The sequence below is a fragment of the Pagrus major genome, chromosome 2 (genome assembly GCF_040436345.1).
Source record: "Pagrus major chromosome 2, Pma_NU_1.0".
NCBI classification, from domain to species: domain Eukaryota; kingdom Metazoa; phylum Chordata; class Actinopteri; order Spariformes; family Sparidae; genus Pagrus; species Pagrus major.
Genome location: NC_133216.1, coordinates 1318365 through 1342082, shown reverse-complemented (window position 1 = coordinate 1342082; position 23718 = coordinate 1318365). Strand labels below are relative to the sequence as shown.

Here is a 23718-nt window from a genome sequence, read left to right as displayed (position 1 = left end):
GCAACGGCCGAGATTTCGATTGTCTATTGGTTGCTTGAGAGGCAGAGGGCGGGATCTCCGCTGCCTATTGGTTAGTTGGTGAGGCAGTGGGCGTGGCTCAGTTTGAACCGGAGTCCCGCCGCAGCGATAAGTGTCAGGTTTCCTCCAGTGACAGTTAGCATGAAGCTAAGCTAGTCCTCCATCATTATTACCAGCGGAGGGTTCTGATGAGCTGACACCAGCGAGCTTTATGGACCAGCACCGCGGCGTTTAGACGGCCACTGTCCCCGGTGTCGGAGCGAGCTGTAACTTTCAGGGCGGTCGTGTGAAGTTAAAGCGGGTCGGCGATCATGGCGGAGGGAGCGGACTGCGGTCCGGCCAACGCCGAGAAGAGGAGGCAGCCCGCGGGGAGGAAGAGCCGCTCGAGCCAGCAGAAGAGGAGCTCCAGCAGCCGGGTAACAGCTAGCTGCTAGCATCACAGCTAGCATCACTGCTAGCATCACTGCTAGCTGTTTCAGAGAGTTTACAGGAGTTTACAGTCAGTCACAGGGTTAAAGACGAGCTGCTAACACACGGAAACACACACACACACACGCACACACAGCTGGAACTCAACATCTGAGACTGTTGTGAGTAAAACAACACGGGAACCACTGAGCTAACAGCTAACAGCTAACAGCTAACTCCGCTCAGCAACAGGCTGCTGCTCAGAAACACCAGCAGCAACAGGCCGGTGCTGCACTCACAACTGTGACAGGGGAAAGTTTGTTTAAGTAACTTATTTTAGACCAGACGACTCAGTATTTATAGTAAAACACCAGAGCTGAAGAAACAAAGTGTTAAACTAATAAACAAACTAAGTCAGACCACAGGTTGTTTGTCTACAGACCTGTGCACTGACGTCACAGCTGATTTTAAGTTACATTTGAATTAGGAGAAGTGTTATTCTGTTGTGGTGTCAGCATTTTATTTTTAATTTAGCTTATACAACCACAGAATTAGTTACATATTTCTACAAAAGACTTTAATATCGGCCACACAACACAGCAGCATGTGAGATTATGAAAACAGCATAATGAGGAAATGTTTGAGTCATCTGTAAACACAAAGTCTGCCTGCACCCTGATGCTCCACTAATAATGAGAATAAATCTGCCTCCTGTGAACTCTCAGTCAGAAGAGACGGACCCAACCGGCATCAGCTGTTTATTAAACTGTCCTCACATGATACAAACACACAGCACCACAGAGGAAGTGCTGAGGCTCCTGTGCATGCAGACAACATGTGACACAAAACTATATACAAGCCGCTGTTGTCTGCCAAAGAAAACAAGTAAACAAGATGTATGTAAGTTATTGTACAGTCCAACAGCGTGACACATGATATCTGCACCAGTATGTGTTTGTCAGAGCTGGTGAGGATATCTGAGCTGTGGATTACAGCTGATGGTCTTTCTATAAGAGCGACATGTCAGCAGGCTCAGCGGAGAAACACGAGTCTGCTATCGTCTTTTTGGCAGCTGTGAAACCTGCCAAAATAATCTTTCTAAAAGTTAACCTGGTGCTGTCACACCTGTCTATCTGAATGAGTGTTTAATATGATGGAGGGGCTTGTTGTCAACCGTTTTAATAATCCGCTCAGTGGGAAAATATTAGCTGCTAATAACCATAAACGCTCTCTGGTTGGGATTAATCTATTGTTTCTGTTCACCTCACACAGGAGTGATATTAGCAGATGAGAGGCACAGAAACATGTCGGTAACCGAGCGTAAACCGGTCTGTGGCTGATCAAACGTTTGTTGCAGATCTTAACAGATTGATGATCTATACAAGTTGTTCAAACAAGCGTTTTAAAAAGATGAACAAAGATGAGCAGATCCAAACCGCTGGAAACATCTGAAGGCCACCTGTCACAAAGCTAAAAGCTACAATACAACATTATTGTTGTGATACTGATATCGCGGTATTTGGTCAAAAATACTGTAATATTTGGTTTTGTAGTCCACTCCTCACACTTACGAAGGTTCGTCAGGAGATTTCAATATATCAAAATATATATTGTGCATGGAGATATAGCCTAAAAATATCACTATTACTTGAAGCCATATCACTCAGCCCTGATGGGTGATGCTATACATTTTCCAATATAGGGTTGATTTATATCATACGTCCTTGAAGTTTAGGGCATAAATGATAATATGAGGTATGTATTTAAGGATTAAATGGACTCTAAGTGAAGTGTGCCAGCAGTGGATACAGTTGCAGTTGGAATACAGCAGAAATATTAATCACATGATGTAACATTAAGAGCAAAAGTGTTAAAATGACTGGATTAAGTCAAAACTGAAGAAATGTTTTCACTGCAGTTTTAATCTGGAGGTTTAGATGGAGCACAGTTTGTTAAATTGTGAGATTTTTGAATGCAGTTTGGTGTGAGTGTGTGTCTCTGTGTGTTGTTTCAGGTGAGTCTGGAGAAAGTTCTGGGTATCAGCACAGCCAGTGGCAGCGGATTGACCTCCGACCCCAACTCTGGACTCATTGCCTATCCTGCAGGGTAAGCCCCGCCTCCTCTGACTCACCTGTCTGCCACCAACATGAAGATGAAAAGTAAAACGTTGAACCCTGCTGTGATTTTACTTTAAGTGAACCCGACCGTGTTTGTGTTTTCAGATGCGTCATCGTGTTGTTTCACCCGAAGAAGAACAAGCAGAGTCACATCATCAACACGTCCAGGTAGACCTACCTGTCTGCTTCACCTTCACCTGCTCGGTCAACATGTGATGAGCGGCTCGGATTTGAATCAACTTTTTATTCTAGTGTTTTAGTTTTTTCTGAGAGTTTTTACATCTGAAACTGGTTAAAAGGTTCACAATTTATACTTTTATACCTTCTGATTGAGATCATCCACAACAAGCTCCAAACCATCACAACTACACGACCTGGTAGACTGGTGTCACTGGGACGCACAGACTGGTACTGGTGCTGTGATGATGTGCAACTGTGTGTTTGTGTTTCAGGAAGCCCTTCAGCGCTCTGGCCTTCTCCCATGATGGAAAATACCTGGTCACTGGTGAGGTAAGAGCTGAGAGTAACACACCTGAGTCACCAGGGAGACACCAGGGAGACACCAGGGAGGACAGGTGAAGCTGTGTCTGAGTCTGTGTGTGTGTGTGTGTGTGTGTGTGTGTGTGTGTGTGTGTGTGTGTGTGTGTGTGTGTGTGTGTGTGTGTGTGTGTGTGTGTGTGTGTGTGTGTGTGTGTGTGTGTGTGTTTCAGAGCGGTCACATGCCCTGTGTGCGGGTGTGGGAGGTGGATGGAGGTCAGGTGGCCGAGGTTCAGTCTCATAAATATGGAGTTTCCTGTGTGGCGTTCTCCACCAACAACAACTACATTGTCTCTGTGGGATACCAACACGACATGACTGTTAGTGTGTGGGACTGGAGGGTAAGCATGCACACACACACACACACACACACACACACACACACAGAGAGCAAACTTCCAATCAGAAATATAAGTTTTCGACGGGATCATCAGATTTACTGACGTTACTGTGAAACATCAGTGCTTGTAAATATTGACACACTTCTCACACTACACGTCACATTCACACTGAGCTAACACAACACAACAGGAACAACACAACCTCTGAGAAGATGGAGCCCGGTGTGAGGAAGGGGAATAAAGTACTGAGGTGGTTTTAATGCCCACTAGTTCCTGCTCAGCCCACAGACTTTACACTGTGATGATGTCACAGACTTTAAAGTCTCTTTTCTCAGCTTATTGAAAGTTTTACAAATATAAAAACCTTCATGGATCAAACATTCACAAGAGAAAGAGTCCTAATCGATGTTGTTTGCAGCTCTTGACGTCCTGCCAACAGTTTCACAGACAGACAGATTAGGACGTGCCTCGAGTGCAGGATGAGTCATCAACATTTGTCATTGTTTTCCAGGCTGTGACAAACCCTGAAATAACATTAAAATACCTACAGAACAATTCTTCTGCCGCTGTTGGGCCTGATACTGGAGTAAAGGTGAAATATCGAGCGAGACGTGTGAGAAAAACACTTAAACATCGATTCTGACTTCATGGGGAACTTTAAATAATTCTTCTTTTAAATTAATTAACATCTCGTGCACAAAAAGAAAGTGATGCATCCAGACGTGACCACACGGGTCTGGATCCCTCTGAGTTTCTTTCACAGAACTTAAACTGATTAGACTCTTTAATGAGTCTTTGAAGCATGTTAAGTAGTTTTCCTCCCTTGTAGGACATCATTGGAGCTACTTTAGTTCATGTTTTAATAAATACTGTAACGTACTTGGACAGAACCTGCAGAACATTAATAACTGAGACGTTAAAATGTTTTGTGCTTCCTGTTTCCCGTCTGTGAGCAGAAAGGCTCCATCATCGCCTCCAACAAAGTGTCCAGCAGAGTGTTCGGCGTGTCGTTCTCTCAGGACAACAGCTACTTTGTCACCGCAGGAAAGAGACATGTGAAGTTCTGGTACCTGGACGCCTCTCGAGAACGACGGGTACCATCCTGACACTAATCAGCCAATCACAGCTCAGTCTTCACTAGTCTGAAGTCTGCTCAGCCAATCACAGCTCATTTTGCAGCACTAACAGGTTTTCCTCTTCCGTCTCCTTTACAGGTGAACAGCACAGTGCCTCTGATTGGTCGGTCAGGGTTGCTAGGTGACCACAAAGACAGTATCTTCAGCGGGGTGGCATGTGGGCGTGGCCTCATGGCGGGCAGCACCTACTGCATCACCAGCTCCGGTCTGCTGTGTCTGTTCAACAGCAGCCGAGAGCTGGAGGCCTGGGTCAACCTCAAGGTCAGTGAAGAACAAGACACACCTGTACGACACGATGAAAGGCACACCTGTACGATACGATGAAAGGCACACCTGTACAGTTACAAAATACACAATGTGTATCTAACCAAATAAACATGTTGTTGTTGTTGACAGACGTCGTCGGCGAGCTGTCTGGCGGTCAGTGAGGACTATATCTTCTGTGGTTGTGCCGACGGCCTCATCAGAGTTTTCAGTCCATCCAACCTGCAGTACATCTCCACTCTGCAGCGACCTCACCGCCTGGGAGTCGACCTCACGCAGAGCGTACAACACGGGTACAAATACTGCAAACGTACTGCTAAGATACTGAGAAAACACCTGGTAAATACTCTAATTACTAACTGTGTATCCGTCTCCACAGCAGCCTGTTACCTGCCGGTCCAGGTGCTCAGTACCCCGACACGCTGGCTCTGACCTTCGACCCCGCCGCTAAACACCTGACCTGTGTGTACAACGACCACAGTGTGTATGTGTGGGACGTTAAAGATGTGAGGAACGTGGGGAAGCTGTACTCGGCTCTGTACCACAGCAGCTCCGTGTGGAGCGTCGAAGTAAGTCCACTGCAGAAATACTACAAGAACAACACTCCCAGAGTTGGAGGCGTACCACTACAAGCGTTAATAATTCTATAAATACTTCCAGATACTCTTAAGTTTTGCAAAAAGTCTTCCAACACTAGCAGAGATATTTCCATAATTCTCTAAACACTTAACTACAAGGAATACTTCCAGTACCACCAAAATTACTTCATCTACTATCAGAAATATGTAATACTACCAGAAATACTTTTTGTCAGTGAAGAAGGATGCAGATCCATTCCAGGCCCTGGCAGATGGATGTTCAGAGGCTACTTACACAGGAGCGTTTGTTAGCGTGTCGACAGAAGAAAGCAGGCCACGTGCAGAAGAAGGACTGCCTTCACTTCTTCAGCTCTGAATTAAAAATGTGAAGTCTCTCTTTATAAATGTCAAAATGAACCTGGAGATTTGTTTTTCCACATTCATTTTTTTTCCATTTTGACCAGCGTGGCGTTTCTCCAGAGACCGCCTTCACTTCAGTGGGTGCAATGGCATCAATAACATTTGTAACACAACACAGTTCTTTAGTCCATCTGTCCTCAGGTTTGTCCACATGGATGTTAAAGTCACCAACAATTAACACACAATCAAAGTCAGTGAGGTAAGAGACAGTAGCTCAACATGGTCATCAAAACATGAAACTGACAAGGAATGAGAGCTACATTTAATAAATTGGCAGATTTAGTAAAAGCATCTGCACCCAGGTAGAAACAGGAAGTATTCTGAAGTACTGCCAGAAGTACTGCATTAATGCCTGGTTGTAGTTTTTAAACTGGTTTGTGTTTGTTGTCTTCAGGTGTATCCGGAGCTGTCAGAGGCGTCTCAGGCCTGTCTGCCTCCGTCCTCCTTCTTCACCTGCTCGTCTGATAACACCATCAGACTGTGGCACAGCGACCCCCCCACCGGACACACAAACCTCTACAGCAACGTAAGACAGCAACACAACAGTGTACAAGCACACAGGTGTACAAGCACACAGGTGTACAAGTACACAAGTGTCTGTACAGCGTTTTATTTGTTGTCATGATTCACTTCCTGTTTGTCTTTCAGGACCTGCTGAGGATTTTGTATGTGGGGGAGGACACGCAGCACCTGCAGGCTGAGGGGGAGAGGGGGGAGTCAGCCGGCGCTGATGGGAAGACCGGGATCAGAGTTCTGGGTATCAGTCCTGATGGGCAGCACCTGGCAGCTGGAGACCGCTGTGGAAACCTGCGGTAAGAGACGCAGAAACAAACATGGCCGAGCCGGAGTTCAGCCGGAGTGTAACGAGGCCGCTGACGTGTTTCTGTGTTTGTGTGTGTTTTTGTGTTTGTGTGTGTTTGCGTGTGTTTGTGTGCGTTCAGGATCTTTGGTCTGGAGTTTCTGGACGAGCTGGTGAAGATCGAGGCTCACGACTCGGAGGTGTTGTGTCTGGCGTTCTCCCCCACATCCACAGGTGAGACCTCAGGTTCAAAGGTCGTCACCAGGACAGATTCTCTGAAGGTTTTGCACCTTCATGGTGGTCCGAGTCACAGAGACACCTTCAACGTTATTAGCTGATAACATGTCGCTGTCCTGATGTCAGTCACGTGTTTCATATATGTGAAACTGCGTGTGCGTCCGTCGTGACTCCTGTGTAAGAGAGAGTCTGAATCTTAGTGTGAATATTCCTGAAGGTTAAATACAAAAAATCAAAATGTACAAGCTAATTTTAAAGGGTCACTATGTAGTCACGGAGAAGAAAAACAAACTGAGAATTTTAATATTTATAATATACATTTACATTTATGGCATTTACAATATTAATGAGCTAATAATACAAACTGTCTCCATCAGTGAATAAACCAGCTGTTCTCAGAGGAAAATAAGGTCCCAGAACACTGTCTGAAGCCAGAAAGGTGGCAGGGTCCGCCACATATAAACATAGTAAAACAGTATAAACTGTGTTGTCCTTTCAGGTCAGTTTGTTGATTCAGTCATGAAAACAAAGAGTTTGATTATTTAGTTTGTTCAGGCAGAAATAAATCGGCCAATAAAGATCTTTCTCTGCTCATTAACATTTCTTCAACAACACTACAGACTGCTCCTTTAAACAGTTCAAAATGAAAAGTCAGGTCAAAGTGCAAAAACAAACACTGGTGCTATTTTGTCAGCAATCAGATGCAAAATAATGACCCTTACTGATGTTTAATATCGCCCCCGTTAATCCGCCGGGTCAATAATTGGTCCTCTCCCTCGTCGATGATGTCATCAGTGAGTCGCTGCGTCTCTAATCGTCACTTGGTTTCAGGCCTGAAGTTGTTGGCGTCGGCCAGCAGAGATCGACTGATCCACATCTTCAACCTGGAGAAGAACTACAGTCTGGAACAGACTCTGAACGACCACTCGGCCTCCATCACCGCCGTCAAGTTCACCGGTAAACTCACACTCTCTCTGAACCTTCCTGCAGTGAAGTAAAAGTACAACTGTGTACAAATACTGTGACAGGTGAAAGTCCTGCATACGTGAAGTAAAAGTACCAGCAGCTGCAACCCTTCTGTCAATGAGATCATCTCTGTCGTTGACAGACGATGTAGGAAGTTCACTTCTTTTCCTTCATAAATCCGTCGGTCTCATCTGTGACTGTGTTTCCGTGCGGACAGAGACAGATATTTGTTACCTGTGTTCCAGGTGAGCAGCCTGAGGTCAGAATGGTGAGCTGTGGAGCCGACAAAAGCATCTACTTCCAAACAACTGAACAGGTCAGTCTGAACCAGGTGTAGCGACAAATCAGTGATTCGATTTCACTTTCGATTTAAATATGTTCTATGCTATTGTTAGACTTTTATGCCCTGGCAACTTTCATTTACATCGTTATAAGGTGCACTTGAACGCACCATGAAGTCCCTGACGGCGCAGTTAAACCCTTGTTTAAAGAAAGACACTAAATTTAGCTTGTACCCTGATGGAGTAAGAGCTCAGGTACAAAGTGCTGATGAAACACACGCTCTCCTCCTGTGTCTGACTCGTGGTGTCTGTGTCCAGACGGCGGAGGGTCTGTCGTTCTCCAGGAGTCACCACGTGGTGGAGAAGACGACGCTGTACGACATGGACCTGGACTCATCGAGGACGCACGTCGCCATCGCCTGTCAGGACCGAAACATCAGGTCAGAAATAAGAAAAAAGCTTCTCTGGAAAAAAAACATGGAGTTAACGATGATCAGCTGAACACAGAGGACTTGTTTGTTTTTTTTAGGGTTTACAACACAGAAACTGGGAAGCTGAAAAAGTGTTTGAAAGGCTCGTCCAGTGATGAAGGAGCTCTGCTGAAGGTAACGATGGAGGTTTGATTGTTGTTGATTCAACATGTTTCAGATCGTTCACCAAAACAAAATGAAAGTGACGAGCCTGCAGTGATTCAGCGATGAACAGCAAAAGATAGAAATTCAGTTTGGACGGATTTTAGAAACTTTGTAACAGAGTGAGCCCTCTTCACAAAACAAACCAATAAAGGATCTCTGAAAGAGAAAATAGACCAACATTTCCTCTGGTACCAGTCAGCTGATCGTCTTCACCACACAGGAGACGAGTCTGGAGCTACATTGCTGGCTAATGCTCAGCTAGCTGCGTGGGCTTTTGAAGTGTCCTACATGTCGACTGCTGTGTTGTGTATATACTTGTTCTGCGATGTGATTGGCTGACACCTCGTGTCGTCGTCAGGTCCACATGGATCCCTCGGGGTCGTTCTTCGCCACCAGCTGCTCTGACAAAAACATCACCATCTTTGACTACGAGTCAGGAGAGTGTGTCGCCACCCTGTTCGGACACTCGGGTGAGAAAATCCAATAACATTTGATTTTAAGGTTCAAATGTGTCAAAGTATATCAATCCTGAGACTTTCATTTAAAATCTGTGTTCATCCAAACTACCTGTTTGTGTTTGTTTCCTCAGAGATCGTCACCTGTATGAGGTTCAGTCAAGACTGCAGACACCTCATCACTGTGTCAGGAGACAGGTAAGCATCCAGGTGATCTCTACTGAGGCCAGGAGAGACAGGTGATCTCTCCTCAGGTGTCAGTTCTTTATGATTCAATGACTCGATGTTTTGATTGTGTGTGCTTTGTGTGTAGTTGTGTGTTCGTGTGGAGGTTGGACCCTCAGATGACCAGCACCATGAGGAAGAGGCGTGGCCTCAAACTGACCACTGCACCTGTAACCTGCAGCCGCAAACAGCAGAACATCAGGTGAGTGAGCTGTTGAAGACCTGCAGGAGGAGAAGGAACATTTCTTCTGATGTTTGTGTTCATATTCTGTGTCTTTGTTTCAGGAGAGAGACCTTCATCACTGTACCGTCTTCTCAGCTGCCTCAGATGGAGGAAGAGGAGGAGGCTGAAGTCAGGACTCCAGCCAGACTGGACTCAGTTCAGGGTGAGGAGGAGGAGGAGGAGGAGGAGGAGGCTCAGTGAGGAAGTCCAGTCACTTTTATGTCTCTGGGTCGTCTGTCCAAGTCTCATAAACGTGACATCTCAGGAACATCTTAAAGGAACTTCTTCATATTTGTCACAAACGTCCGCCTGCTCTCAGGAGGAACTGATCAGATGTTGCTGGTCAGAAGTCAGTTGGTGTTTGCTGGCGTGGCTCTACTGTGTTTGACTCAGGATGTCAGCACGGCAGGATGTCAACTGCGTGAAGATGTGTCTTTAACTGATGACGTGCTCGTCCTGTGTATCAGTCAGAGAAGCAGCTGTAGACTCTTCCTCCCTGCAGCATTATTGGAAAAAGCCGCTAACGAAGCTGTTAATCAGCTGGCAAACATGTTTAATTTCCTACAGACTTTTCACTGTAAAGCTCCATTATCTGGTCATTTTAAAGCTTTTTGCTGTGAAGCAGCAAAGTCAGGACATGTTGTGTTTCACTAGCAGGAACCCTGAAGAAGACGTGAAGTGACGACCGTTTGTTTGAATCCTGTCGTGTGTTTCAGATCCTCCGCTGCTCGAGACCAACGGGAAGATGCCCATGTGGTTCAGAAGACTGGTCAGTCACGTTTACAGTTTAATACTAATCAGTTTCCAGATAATCGATCTGTTGTTCATTGATTTTAACGCTGTGTGGGTGTTTGTGTGTTCAGCAGGGTCAGGGCGAAGCCACCATTGTCATCCAGGCAGACACTGAACCTCGTCAGGTGCGGAGTCGGTGGACGGAGCAGCTGGAGCCGCTGATCATCAGCTCCAACTTCTCCCCGAGTCAGGCAGAGGAGGAGGAAGAGGAGGGAGAGGAGGAGGAAGACTTCCACCCTCAGAGTCTGGAGAGTCTGCTGGGAGACGAGGTGGAGGAGGAGGAAGATGGAGAGGAAGAGAAGGAGGTGAGCTCAGTGACCATTCTGACTGATTGTTGACTTGTTTCAGGTGATTTGAATGAATCTGAAATCCGGACTAGTGAAGATCAACAGATCACTGAGTTAAATGTCTCGACACTCTTCTTAAAGAGATGGAGGTATTTTACAACATCAGCTTGACTTTGTCCTTTTGCAGGTTTGAGTTAGAAAAGTTCAGGTAATATTCAACATAAATAAAACGACAACAGCTTCAGTGAAGAAACAAGAAACAGCACAAGATAGAAACTCTTTCAGAAACACTTCCTCAAATCTGTCCAGAGTGAACCCTCTTCAAGTCAATAAAGATCTTTGGCAATGTTTTTAGTTCAGTTCAGTGAGTTTCCTCTGGTGCCAGTCAGCTGATCGTCTTCATCACACAGGAGAAGCGTCTGGATGTGATGCTGCAGGCTAACGCTAAGCTAGCTGCAGGCTAACGCTAAGCTAGCTGCAGGCTAACGCTAAGCTAGCTGTGTCGTCTGTGAGGTGGTGTTCTCGGAGCTGGAGAGGAAACAAATATCCGGGGAGAAATGCCGATCCTGATTTTGATTTCGATTGATTTTTGATTTAGAATTGAAGTCGCAGCTGAAGCTCTAATGAACTGAACCTGAACAGGTGTGAACAGATACCTGCTTAATGTGTGATGTTCAGGTGCTGCAGAATCCCGTTCAGGACAAGAACAGCTACATCCTCTACCCCGACACCAGCACCACCGACAGGTGAGGGCCATCGTCAGATCACACACACGACAAGTAAACAGCCACATCTGTGTCTGATCATCTGTGTGTGTGTGTTTTTAGGGAGTTTGATGTTGAAGGTGTGACGGACACCCAGCGGTCTCTGACCCAGCTGGAGGTCAAAGGTCAGAGGGCGGAGCCAGTGTGGAGCACACAGCTGAGTCCAGACTCGGCCTGTTCTGAGGGCTCAGCAGGAAGTCTGGAGCAGCAGCACGACGCTGGTCAGAGCAAATTAAACTCTTAATAATAATAATAATTATATAATAATAATAATAATAATAAAATAACCACCTGGCGTCTCTTCTGTCTCAGACACAGACTCTCTCAGTCAGGGCAGCTCTGTGGGCAGTTTGTGTTTGGAGGACGACGAGGACAGAAACTCTCTGAAGAACCACTTCGACACGCTGGCGTCGGGTCTGAGCGACGGTACCAAACGTTCCTCAGCATCATCAGTCTGTGATGTTTAACCTGCTCGCTCTTCACGTGTTTGCTGATGTGTTTGTGACCTTTGACCTTTCAGAGAAGTTTGACACAGACCCGAGGACGCTGCAGCCTCCAGACGAAAAACACTTCCTGAACCCTCGACTCAGCATCTCCACCCGCTTCCTGTCCAAATTCCAGGACAGAATCAAGTCAGTTACCCACAATCCTCAGGGAGTGACCCTCTGCTTCTGAGAGTTTGACTGGTGGTTGTTGTCATGGTGATGAGTCTATTTCTGCTGTGTTTTTAGGGCGTGGCCAAATCGAGCTCCGCCTCCTGTCTCAATCCCAACCAAGATCTTAGAGGAGAGCAACGTCCGCAATACATCGGTACAAACACACTCAAAACACACACCTGAGTGACGCTAAACACACCTGAAACACACCTGAGTGACGCTAAACACACCTGAAACACACCTGAGTGACGCATAACGCACCTGAAACACACCTGAGTGATGCATAACGCACCTGAAACGCACCTGAAACACACCTGAGTGACGCTTAACGCACCTGAAACACACCTGAGTGACGCTTAACGCACCTGAAACACACCTGAGTGACGCATAACGCACCTGAAACACACCTCAGTGACACTAAACGCACCTGAAACACACCTGAGTGATGCATAACGCACCTGAAACGCACCTGAAACACACCTGAGTGATGCATAACGCACCTGAAACGCACCTGAAACACACCTGAGTGACGCTTAACGCACCTGAAACACACCTGAGTGACGCTTAACGCACCTGAAACACACCTGAGTGATGCATAACGCACCTGAAACACACCTGAGTGACGTTTAACGCACCTGAAACACACCTGAGTGATGCATAACGCACCTGAAACACACCTGAGTGACGTTTAACGCACCTGAAACACACCTGAGTGACGCTAAACGCACCTGAAACACACCTGAGTGACGCTTAACGCACCTGAAACACACCTGAGTGACGCTTAACGCACCTGATACACACCTGAGTGACGCTTAACGCACCTGAAACACACCTGAGTGACGCTTAACGCACCTGAAACACACCTGAGTGACGCTTAACGCACCTGAAACACACCTGAGTGACGCTAAACGCACCTGAAACACACCTGAGTGACGCTTAACGCACCTGAAACACACCTGAGTGACGCTTAACGCACCTGAAACACACCTGAGTGACGCTAAACGCACCTGAAACACACCTGAGCAGTCTGATGAAGGTTCCTGAACGTGTCATGATTTACCTGATAACCTGCATTTTTGAATCTTGACAGTTGCTGAATAAAGTTTCATTAATTAAATTGATTGTTTTCTCAGGTGAACTCTGAGTGTAGCAGCGAGGTCGCCTCACCTGAGTCGACTGAGACGACCCCGAACCCGAACAACAGCAGCAACAGTGGAGGTGAGTCAGCTGTGAACTGTAAACAGGAAGTCCTGATGTCGCACGCCGTCTCTGTTTCCTGTTTCCTGTTTCCTGACGGCAAAATGAATAAAAATCACCTCAAACACACAAAACACACGAGAACAAGAATATTTAAAGAGTGAAGAAGTCCTGATGAGTCTGATGAAACACTCGTTGGTCGATGTTAGAAGGTGATTATTGTGTTTTCACTAGTTTGTCAGGAAACATGAACAAATCAAAGAAGTGAAGATTTAAACTCTTAATTTTCATCTTTTCTTTGATTTCTCTTAAAATTAATGCACTCATTTTTGCTGATCAGCTGATTTTGAAGATGAATCCTGCGTTTAAACGTTTCTAAAACAAAACCATCAACTTTTTTCACTCTGACGCTTTAAGAAAACTAAATGTTACGTGTGGCTCACCGAGAACACATAAAGAGTGATAGATAATCGCTGGTTCAGTCCAAATTTAATGATTTTTTTCCTTGTTTTCTATAACTTGTCAGAAGTTGACGCCTTCTGTTTATTTTTGTTCTCCTCAGTTCTTCTCTTGTTCTTGTTGTTCTTGTTCTGTTCAGTGTGGAAACTTCTTTCAAATCAAAACGTTTGAGGAATTATTGTAACTTTTAACCTCGGCTGCCCACAGCGGCCCGCGGGGCGGAGTCCACCATCAGGTTCCACTTGTTTCCTGCTGATGTTTGCAGAGTTTGACTGACGGTTTCGAGCCGGCGCCGCTGACCGGACCGGACCTCATGCTGAATGTTTCTTTGAATCTAAATGAGGTTTAATAGAAAGAACAGAAGCTCCAGGACGCTTCTGAGTGTGTGTTCAGTCTGTGTGTGTGTTTGTGTGTTTGGATGACTGCAGTGAGATGCAGACAGTCAGTCCTTCGTCGTAGCGCCCCCTGTGTGATTACCCATCAGCCCCTCCACCGTCGAGCTCGCCGACGAAATACTGTGGTGCTCGTCCAGTGCAGAGAAACGCTGCGAGGTGTGTGTGTGTGTGTGTGTGTGTGTGTGTGTGTGTGTGTGTGTGTGTGTGTGTGTGTCTGCACCTGGGTGTGTTGTGGTTTTCTTTCCTCACCTGGTCAGAGGTCAAACTGTCGTCCGTCACTGAGCCCGGCGCCTTCAGACTCGGCGTCTCTTCACTTTCTTTACTCGCTAAATAAATAAACGTTTAATCAAATAAACAGTAGAAAAAGTTAAAATGTCCTTTTTATGACACTTGTACCACAGATTTCATGTTTGATCTGTGATCAGCTTTTTAGTTTCTGACCTTCTGTTTTTAACCAATCAGACGTCACCTCGAGGACCCACAACAGCAGCGCGGCGTCTGCGGTCCAGCAGGCGGCGCCTCGGCTCGGATACCTGGGCACCACGGCCAGCTCCAGGGCAAAACTGAGCCAGGACCCCCCCGCCTCCTCCACACAGGAGGAGAAGGAGAACCCGTCCTCCTCCTCGGACCTGCAGCCTCCCGCCCCCCTGCTGTCTGCTGGTCTGGACCTCCACGGTACCAAACCTGATCCCCCTCAGAACCAGACCAGCAGGTGACATTTATGTATTTATTCTTGTGGCCTGACGAAAGTTTAAATAGTTTGAAAACAGGTTGTAATATTTTTATGGGACTTTTCTTTTTAAATACTTACTCAGCGTCTCCTCGTGTTCTCTCGTTTCACGCCGTCTCTCGCCTCCTTTGCTTCCGTCAGCCCGCAGGTGTTGTTGGCCACGCCCACAGAGGCGACGTCGACAGGTGAAGCTGGGAGGTGGAGCGTCAGCAGTGCCGAGGAGACGCCGACCAATCAAAACCAAACCCTCACCTTCATACAAAGCCCCGCCTCCTCCATCACCCTCACAGCCACGCCCACCGCCTGTGACATCATCCAGACTGACCCAGGTGAGATGTGCTGAGAGGGACGAAGTGTTTCTTCTCCTGATATCAGAACTTCTGTCTCTTAAAATGTTTCGACTTTGATTTGTTCTTTTCTCATCAGATGGAGACTTAAAGCACAAAACAGGTGTTTCTTCAGATGTTTTCACTTTCTGTCTCAATGTCGCAACTTTTCCTCGATATTTAAATGTATTAACCTAAAATATTATTACAGTCTTTCACTAAATGTTCTTCAAATATTACGTGTTATTTTTCCAAATGTTGACTTTTGATTCTTATCAGAAATATCAGAAGTTTTATACATAAAGACAAACGACTTTTTCTTCAGAATATTACAGCTTTCTCTTTATGTGACTTTGTTAGAAGTTTAAATATTTAAAATCTTTAGTTTATTATCCCTTTGTCTCGAAAACTTATATTGTATCCTAATAAAATTATACGTTTTTCAGCAGATGTCTGAATTTCTTTCCTTCAGATATTCCGACTTTCTTACTGATAAAAAACCTTTTTCCAACTTTTCTCATCAGATTTTGACGTCATGATTTTCCAGCTGACAGCTTTTCTTCACATTTTGACACTTTTGACACTTTTGACACTTTGTCCTGAGATATTTTGATTGTTTGTGGTTTTAAATTATTTTAAATTATTCATGCAGGTTATTTTTATGTTCTCAGAATATAAACATCTTTTCATGAGATTTACTTGAAATGTAATTTTTCATTATTCTATGAAGTTTGTCACCAGATGTTCTTTTTATATTTCTAGATTTATTTATTTGTTTTTTCTTTCTTCATCTTTTTTAAAAACACTATTTAACACTTTTGTTCGACCTGTTTCGTCACACGGTGAGTTTCTGATGAGTCGATGTGTCTCTTGGTTCTCAGTATCGGACCCGTCTGCAGGAGCTGACTCGTCGTCCTCTGACCCGCCCACCTCCTCCTCCTCACCGCTGACAGAAACACTCCGCCCCCCTCAGACAGGTAACTCCGCCCCCTCAGACAGGTAACTCCGCCCCCTCAGACAGGTGACTCCGCCCCCCTCAGACAGGTAACTCCGCCCCCCTCAGACAGGTGACTTCCTGTAATGTTCCCACAGGAATCTGTCGAACTGAAGATATTTAAATATCTGCTGTCATCATCTTGTTTCCTGTAGCGCCACCCTCAGGACAAACTGCGTGTCTGTGTGTTGTAAGAGGAAATAAACCATCAGGATGTTTGTTGTTGTTGCAGGTTCAGAGTCGGTCGGCCTGCTGCAGTGTCAGCAGGTCGCCAACGAGCTGAGGCAGACGGCCAGACGAGCCGTGCACCTGTACACGCAGGTGAGCTTCCTGCCCGTCTGCGGTTTCAGTCGGTTCTGTTTCATGTGTTTGTATCTGCCAGATGACGGACGAGTCGATCGCGGCTTTGTGAAAAATAAGATTTTCTTGGAGGATGAAGTCAACTTTTAGAAATGGCTTCAGAGATTGAGACGAGACTCAGACTGAAATGTAACATTTCAAGAAAAAAGAGCGAAATTATTTTGAGATATTTTCCCCAAAAGTTTTGAGAAAAAGTTTGATCTCGTGGAAAAAATATAAGATGTAACTCGTTATCACAGGAAATATGTTTGACACACAGTTTAATGTCCTGCCTCCGTTACGTTTCTTATTCTCAAGTGTTGATCACCACAAATATGTGTGAACATCAGCAGATTGTTTGTGTCAGAATCTTATTTCTACTCTTTAATGTCGGTGTCGGCGGTTTTGATTGAGAAAAAAGTTACCTGGAGAAAAATGCATAACTTCTAGAAACCTGTCGTGTTTGAAGAAAAAACACTTTGAGGATAAATTTTAAGATTAGTTATGTGCTGTAATAGTAACTGTAAAGACTCTTTAATAAACTTCTTAATATTTGTTAAAATATTAAACTTTTTATAATGAAGTGTTTTTTATCTTGCAGCTCAGCGCGTCAGACGACACTTCAGAGCGCCGTCTTCAGATGACGTCCGTCCTGCAGGAGGCGCTCGATGTCGTTAACTCTGAGCTGCAGGCGGCGCTGCGGGGTGGAGACGGGCGGGGCAGCAGCGCCCCCTCTGGTCCTCTGGAGGACGACAGGACGATGTCTCTGCTGGAGAAATACTCTGAACGGCTGCTTCAGATGACCCAGAACAAACTGAACCGAATCTGAACCAGGACCAGCTGCCGTCTGTACGGAGGCTGACAGAGGACATTTGTTTTACCTTCAGCCTGAGTGACACGGCGCTGCTTTCAGTAACATCAGTATTACATTTAAAGCACCTTATCTTTATTTTTTATGTCAGAAAAACGTTTTATCTGTTTTTAAGTCACTTCTTGTATATAAACTGTACTTTTATGTTTCTTAATAAATGTTTCATGTGTTTGAGTTTTGTTTGGTTTTGTTCCCGTTAACCTTCAATACAGCTTCCAGGTCGTGTGACGCAACATCAGTGCCGACTTGTCTTCCCACACTGGTTGAATGAGACACAACTCTTTGAAGTGGATTTTACTCGTTATTATATTTTATATTAATATTTTTAATGAAAAGCAGCATTTTTTCAGCAGCTTCCAGGTCACTGACTCCATCAGTGCCTTGATCAGAAGATGAAAGTCTCCTGCATCCTTCATGTCGCTGCCAGATATTAAAGATTATTAAATACATTCACACACACTCAAAACATCCTGCTTTCAGTGTGTGCTTTTACTTTTATTGATTTCTGAGCTGTTCTTTATATTCTACTCGGGGCTTTTGTTTTGAAGGTTGCGGCCGGAAGTTGTGTTTCCGGTTGTGTGGCTAGCTTGATGCTAGCAGCGAAGCTAAGCGGGTCTTCGCGCTTCATGCTGCCGCTGACGGTCCGCGTTTGTGCCTCCCGGGTCAATGAAGGTGCTGAACATCAGACTGTCGGAACCGTTTGGACCGTCTGCAGGAGACATCTGAGACACTGTGACCCGCCGGTGACTGGACGGCACGCGGACACCGAACCGGACCCGGCGGCTGCGGCTAGGTGAGCTAGCTCGTTAGCTAGCACCTGAGCGAACACAGCGGAATGGATCTGTTTGACGACCTGCCAGAACCCACACAGAACCCCGGTGAGTCGTGATGAGGGGACATTTAGACTTTAATGACAGCGGTGTTGAATGCTCCGGTACCGACGGTCCTGTAACGGACGTGATGGAGCCAGAGAACCGGGACAAGGTGCTTGGACCGGGACATTAGCTGAGTGCAGAGACACCTGCTGGGTCGGTACCTGTCCGACACACACCTTCATGTACCGGCTGAACGAGACTCACCTGTTTTCATTGGATTTTACTCTTTATTCTATTTTATATCCACGTGTTAATGAAAAATCAGCATTTCTTTTCATTAGGTTTCAGGTATAATCACCTTTTTTTTAAAAATATCTTCCAGGTCATGTGACCCACTGACTCAGAACCAGTGCCGAAATGTCTCCCGGTACCGTTTGAATGAGACTCACCTCTTATCATTGGATTTTAATCCCCGTCATATTTTTTATTAATGTTTTTATGATAAATCAGCATTTTTTTCAATAGGATTCATGTATAGTCACCTTTTTTTCTATTGACTCAAACACCAGCAGTTTATTATCACGTACTGATGCATTAACAAGTTAAACACTTAATAACAAGTGATACATTTTTCAGTGTAATGAGTATTTTTTACATTAATTATATAAATGGATTAAAAACCATGTTTTCCAGAGGGAACACTCACCTGACCACACTGACCGTGTCAGTCTGTCTCTGAGGTTTGTGTTGTCTCGTCTTATCATCTGTGAATGAAATAACTGTTTCTATCTATTTTACACCTTTATTACAAGAAGTGCTCTGCTGTGTGTGTGTGTGTGTGTGTGTGTGTGTGTGTGTGTGTGAAAGTCACGGACATGGACCACGTAATGAAGTGAAGGCACAAGTAGCAGCAGTAACCAGACTCCCTTACAAATTGTGTGATTTTAAGAGTGTTTGCATCACGAGGAGAAACTTAACACACTTTGTGAAGCAACTACGACAAAGTTTAAATCATTGGTGCCTTCTTGTTCATTCGGCATTAAATATAAAACATTAAGACGTTTCTTTCCTTGTAAAAAGTGTCAGTTTTTCTGTTTTTCCTGTTTAATTCAGCAAATGTTCTACATGAACTTCTTTCTGTCTTTGTGTAACTAATATTAGCTTCTTCTTCAAAGTGGAGAAATAATTAAAAGCGCTGTATACGACACATTATTTACTACTTTCTTGTTCATTCGGCAAATGTTACATGTGAATATATTTCTTTCTCTGTTTGAGCGTAACTGTTCGGGTTGGTTGTTTCAGAGCCACAGAGCTCAAACTGCAGATCTGTGAGGAAAACTACAAGAGCAGGTTATAGTTTGGTTCATAAAACTAAAACAGGAATAAAAATAGAGACTGTAGAAGAGCACAGACTTCTATATTTTATGTTTCTTGATGTCTTCCTCCTTGTTTTTAATGTCTTTATTGTAACGTTATGCCTGTGAAGCACTTTGAGTTGTGTCTGAATTGTGCTTTACAAATAAACTGTCCTTTCCTTCTCTCACAGCTCCAGTGTCAGCAGCTCGACCACAGTCCACCAGAGAAGAAGAAGAAGAAGAAGGGGAGGAGGAGGAGGAGGAGGAGGAGGAGGAGAAAAGATTCAAACGAAAGAGAGAAGACGAAGATGAGGATGAGGACGGTCACACTGATAAAAGAGATGCAGAGGAGGAGGAGCGGGGGGAGATCAAGAAAGTTTGTAAAGAAGGTTTTCAGCTCTTCCACCACAATGTTTGTTTCTTCTTCCCTCTGATTAAAGATGGACTCTGGCGTTGGAGATGCAGACTGAGGACGCTGACGGGTGTCTTGTGTTTCAGGTGTCCCGGCGCTGAGAGGCTTCGTGGCGGCGAGGCGTGGCGAGCGGGAGGAGATGCAGGACGCTCACGTGCTGCTGCCGGACATGAGCGGCTGTCTGTCCGCTCTGCCGGGACGAGTGTAAGACCTCCGACCGACAGGAAGTCCTCAGGGGTGACGGCCGGTGCGTCTCTCTGATGTGTCCCCTCTGTCCCGCAGGTCTCGTGTCTCGTACTTCGCCGTGTTCGACGGTCACGGAGGAGCTCGAGCGTCTCGATTCGCTGCAGAGAATCTTCACCACAGTCTGGCCAAGAAGTTCCCGAGCGGTGAGTTTAAAGGGACAGTCTGTGTAACTGTGACAGCCGCCTGACACCAGGTGTGATATTATCTCGTGTTACCTCACATGCTGACGTTCATTCAACCTTTTACATTCAGGCTTTATTCTGGTTGACTCTTCAGTGTCTGGACCTGATGTCCACCTTTTACACTTGTTACACTGCGTTACTGTGGTCATGATCACGTCCGGCACCAGAACCTCCTCTGGGTTAATAACATTTTATCTGATCTTGTCTTAACTCAGTGATTTCGAGCACTTTGTGATTAAACGCCACTGAAACGAATCTCTTCTAGTTTCACTTTAGACGATTGAAGAGTTTTGTTAAATGTGATGCAACAGTTCATTTATTAACGTATTGATTAGTATATTTAGATGTTTTTGATTGGTTTGTTGTCTGGAGATACATATTGATACGTATCAATATTGGATCAACATCCATGTTAATATCGAGATAGATTTGAAAGGCGTCGCCCCGGTAACGCTTTATATTCTCTGTTGCCGTAATGAGTAAAGCTTTGTATGTATTAATACGACTGTTTTAGTGTTAATAGAGCAAAATAAACATGTTTTATTAGATTATAAGGCATTTATAAACACTTTTAATTAACAGTGTCTGATAGTTGTTTATAAAATTATTACAAACACATTTAATGAGTTTAAACGAACCTTCACTGAGCTTGTTGTTGTTTCATCAGTGGAGTACAGTATTAGTACAGTACAGATACCTGAAACATGTACTGAAGTACAGTCATGAAGTATTTGTACTTTGTTACTTTTCACCTCAGAGATGAATACAGACTTTATTATTCATTTATAATGATTTAAATGTGCACTTATTAACAGTTAATGATGTTTTTTGCAGCTAAAAATATCATCTTTAAAAGACTTTATTAGTCTTGTTAGAATGTATAAATCTTAATATGGTTTTGTTTTGGCTTCGTTGACTGTTAATAAATACATAATAAAGTTTGCATTAATCTTAATAAAGCAACAACAAACACTCAGTGAAGGTTATAAATGACATTAAGTTAATTAAACTCAACAAATGTGTGTAATGTTGATATAAACAATTAAAAGACACTTTTATAAATGTTCTTAAGTGTCTGTAAACTGTTTACAAGTTTCCCATGAGTTTATGTCTTATCTAATAATAATAGTGTTTATTATGTTATTAACACTAACGCAGTCTCAATAATGCTCCTATTGAATGGACTGATCACCTCATAACTTAATATAAAGCTTTATCGTCGCTGCCTCCGTCATGATCACGTTGTTTCGTCTCTTTCAGGAGAAACAGAGAATTTGGACAAGCTGATAAAGAAATGTCTCCTGGACACTTTCCGCCAGACGGATGAAGAGTTTCTGAAGAAAGCTTCCAGCCAGTAAGACGAGCAGAGAGCGAGACAGTGTGACAGGACGGGATTATCTCAGATTGTCTTCATGAATGAACGTCCACAGTTTAACTCATGACTCAAAGAGAGAAGGATGATTATTAAACGTGCAGAACTCCCCTGAGCATCTTCATGTTTTAAGTTTTCTTCAGTATCACAGTATTAATATGAAAGTTGTCTGTGCATCCACGAGTCCACTGAAACAGGAAGTGCTCATTGATAATTCGGCACACTTTGAACAGACAAACATGACTGAAGGGAAGCTCACAGTCTAATGAGCTGAATCCACGGTGACAAAACACTTCCTGTTGACCTTCTGGATGTTTGTTGTCGTTGTTCTTCTTCATGTTTTTTTGTATTTCGGCTGACTAACTGTTTCCTGCAGCCTCAGTCTCATCTGTCTCTGTGATGTGGAACAGGAAGCCAGCGTGGAAGGACGGCTCGACGGCCACCTGCCTGCTGGTGGTGGACGACATGGTGTACGTGGCCAATCTGGGAGACAGCAGGGTACGCTGGGAGTCATTGATTTCACCAGAATAACACATCACGTCAGCTGTCAGACCGCAGCAGACATGTTGAATCAGAGTTGGTGTGTGTCTCCAGGCGGTGTTGTGTCGGATGGAGGTGGCGGGAGGAGCAGACGGTCAGAGGAGGGCGGTGACGCTGGCGCTCAGTAAAGAACACAACCCGACCATCTACGAGGAGAGGATGAGGATCCAGAGAGCAGGAGGCACCGTCAGGTACACAAACACTCCTCCAGCCAACACCATCAAACATCTGAGCAACACGTGTTCCTCTGTCAGTATCATCGTGTGTGTGTGTGTGTGTGTGTGTGTGTGTGTGTGTGTGTGTGTGTGTGTGTGTGTGTGTGTTTCAGGGACGGCAGGGTGCTGGGTGTCCTCGAGGTGTCTCGCTCCATCGGAGACGGTCAGTACAAACGCTGCGGCGTCATTTCAACGCCCGACCTGAGGAGGTGTCAGCTCACAGCCAATGACAGGCAAGAACAGAACCACAGACGGTCCCTGCTGTGATTGGTCAACAGCTGACCAGAGATCCATTTCTTCTTCTTCTTCTTCTCTTTCTTTCTGAGGCTCAGACGTTCAGATTGATTCCTCTCCCTCGTCAGTACAGGAAATATGAAGCTGCAGCCGTTAGCCGTTAGCGTAGCTTAGCATAAAGACTGGAAACAGGTGGAAACAGCTAGCCTGGCCTCCCCGCAGCACCTGTACGTTACGTGTCCGACCGTTTCCTGCTGCTGACGTTCGTCTCGTCCTGTCTGTCTCTCTGCAGGTTCATCATCCTGGCCTGTGACGGTCTGTTCAAAGTGTTTTCTGCTGATGAAGCTGTAAAGTTCGTCCTCGCCGTCCTGCAGGTTTCTGTCTCTTCTTTTAAAGGACGATGGTCGATCAGCTCTGATTCACTGAACTCACGTATCTTTAATTTCAGTTGCATCTGTCTCTCTGATTGTCTGACTGATCTCGTGACTGAGTTATTCTTTTGGGATGTCACTTCATTACGTCTTGTGACCAAGTATCCCGTCTCTCCTCCCTGTCCCTCCCCCGTCTCTCCTCCCTGTCCCTCCCCCGTCTCTCCTCCCTGTCCCTCCCCCGTCTCTCCTCCCTGTCCCTCCCCCGTCTCCCCCCTCAGGGCGGCGTGGAGCCGAGGCCGGGGCTGTCGGACCAGGAGCTGAGGTTTGAAGCCGCCTGCCAGCAGCTGGCCAGCGAGGCGGTGAGGCGGGGCTGTGCCGACAACGTCACTGTGATCCTGGTTTCTATTGGCTCCTGAACACACACGCACGCACGCACGCACACACACACACACACAGCTGATCTGAGCGTCTCCTCGTTGTCTCGTCTGTTTTCCAATAAAAAAGCTTTTTTCTTTATCTTTGCTGT

At 45.2% G+C, this 23718-nt stretch overlaps 2 protein-coding genes across 9 annotated transcripts; both read left to right on the top strand.

Moving 5' to 3' along the window:
• The first annotated feature begins 136 nt into the window (after window positions 1-136).
• wdr62 (WD repeat domain 62) lies at window positions 137-17624 on the top strand. Of its 4 annotated transcripts, none has more exons than XM_073488367.1 (34): window positions 137-434; window positions 2441-2532; window positions 2649-2711; window positions 2996-3053; window positions 3254-3421; window positions 4378-4515; window positions 4636-4818; window positions 4954-5114; window positions 5204-5390; window positions 6214-6345; window positions 6468-6631; window positions 6761-6852; window positions 7687-7812; window positions 8067-8137; window positions 8421-8542; window positions 8632-8707; window positions 9096-9207; window positions 9327-9390; window positions 9506-9619; window positions 9703-9803; window positions 10357-10409; window positions 10504-10737; window positions 11398-11465; window positions 11547-11704; window positions 11796-11909; window positions 12004-12115; window positions 12215-12293; window positions 13273-13357; window positions 14224-14346; window positions 14653-14902; window positions 15062-15249; window positions 16128-16223; window positions 16473-16561; window positions 17181-17624. In XM_073488367.1, the coding sequence occupies exons 1-34, from the start codon at window positions 330-332 to the stop codon at window positions 17406-17408; spliced, it is 4206 nt and encodes a 1401-aa protein (XP_073344468.1). In that variant the 5' UTR covers window positions 137-329; the 3' UTR covers window positions 17409-17624. The 4 variants fall into 4 exon arrangements, with proteins under 4 accessions (XP_073344468.1, XP_073344459.1, XP_073344450.1 ...); XM_073488358.1 differs by having other exon boundaries at window positions 5201-5390; window positions 10507-10737; XM_073488349.1 differs by having other exon boundaries at window positions 5201-5390.
• A 418-nt stretch (window positions 17625-18042) lies between these two features.
• On the top strand, window positions 18043-23708 carry ilkap (integrin-linked kinase-associated serine/threonine phosphatase). Of its 5 annotated transcripts, XM_073480866.1 has the most exons (10): window positions 18043-18328; window positions 19812-20009; window positions 20119-20236; window positions 20315-20421; window positions 21721-21814; window positions 22243-22330; window positions 22427-22563; window positions 22701-22820; window positions 23114-23195; window positions 23471-23708. In XM_073480866.1, exons 1-10 carry the CDS (start codon window positions 18286-18288, stop codon window positions 23606-23608), a joined length of 1125 nt encoding a protein of 374 aa, XP_073336967.1. In that variant the 5' UTR covers window positions 18043-18285; the 3' UTR covers window positions 23609-23708. The 5 variants fall into 5 exon arrangements, with proteins under 5 accessions (XP_073336967.1, XP_073336958.1, XP_073336950.1 ...); XM_073480857.1 differs by having other exon boundaries at window positions 19812-20000; window positions 23114-23708; XM_073480849.1 differs by having other exon boundaries at window positions 23114-23708.
• The last annotated feature ends 10 nt before the right edge of the window (window positions 23709-23718 follow it).

What these genes read in the sequence shown, in the direction of transcription:
- wdr62 (XM_073488349.1), top strand. Translation starts at nt 330, where the DNA reads ATGGCGGAGGGAGCGGACTGCGGTCCGGCCAACGCCGAGAAGAGGAGG. An exon ending in CTCATTGCCTATCCTGCAGG is followed by an intron (nt 2,533 to 2,648) that starts GTAAGCCCCGCC and finishes TTGTGTTTTCAG; the next exon opens with ATGCGTCATCGTGTTGTTTC. An exon ending in CCATGTGGTTCAGAAGACTG is followed by an intron (nt 10,410 to 10,503) that starts GTCAGTCACGTT and finishes TTGTGTGTTCAG; the next exon opens with CAGGGTCAGGGCGAAGCCAC.
- ilkap (XM_073480849.1), top strand. Translation starts at nt 18,286, where the DNA reads ATGGATCTGTTTGACGACCTGCCAGAACCCACACAGAACCCCG. An exon ending in AGAACCCACACAGAACCCCG is followed by an intron (nt 18,329 to 19,811) that starts GTGAGTCGTGAT and finishes CTTCTCTCACAG; the next exon opens with CTCCAGTGTCAGCAGCTCGA. An exon ending in CTGAAGAAAGCTTCCAGCCA is followed by an intron (nt 21,815 to 22,242) that starts GTAAGACGAGCA and finishes GATGTGGAACAG; the next exon opens with GAAGCCAGCGTGGAAGGACG.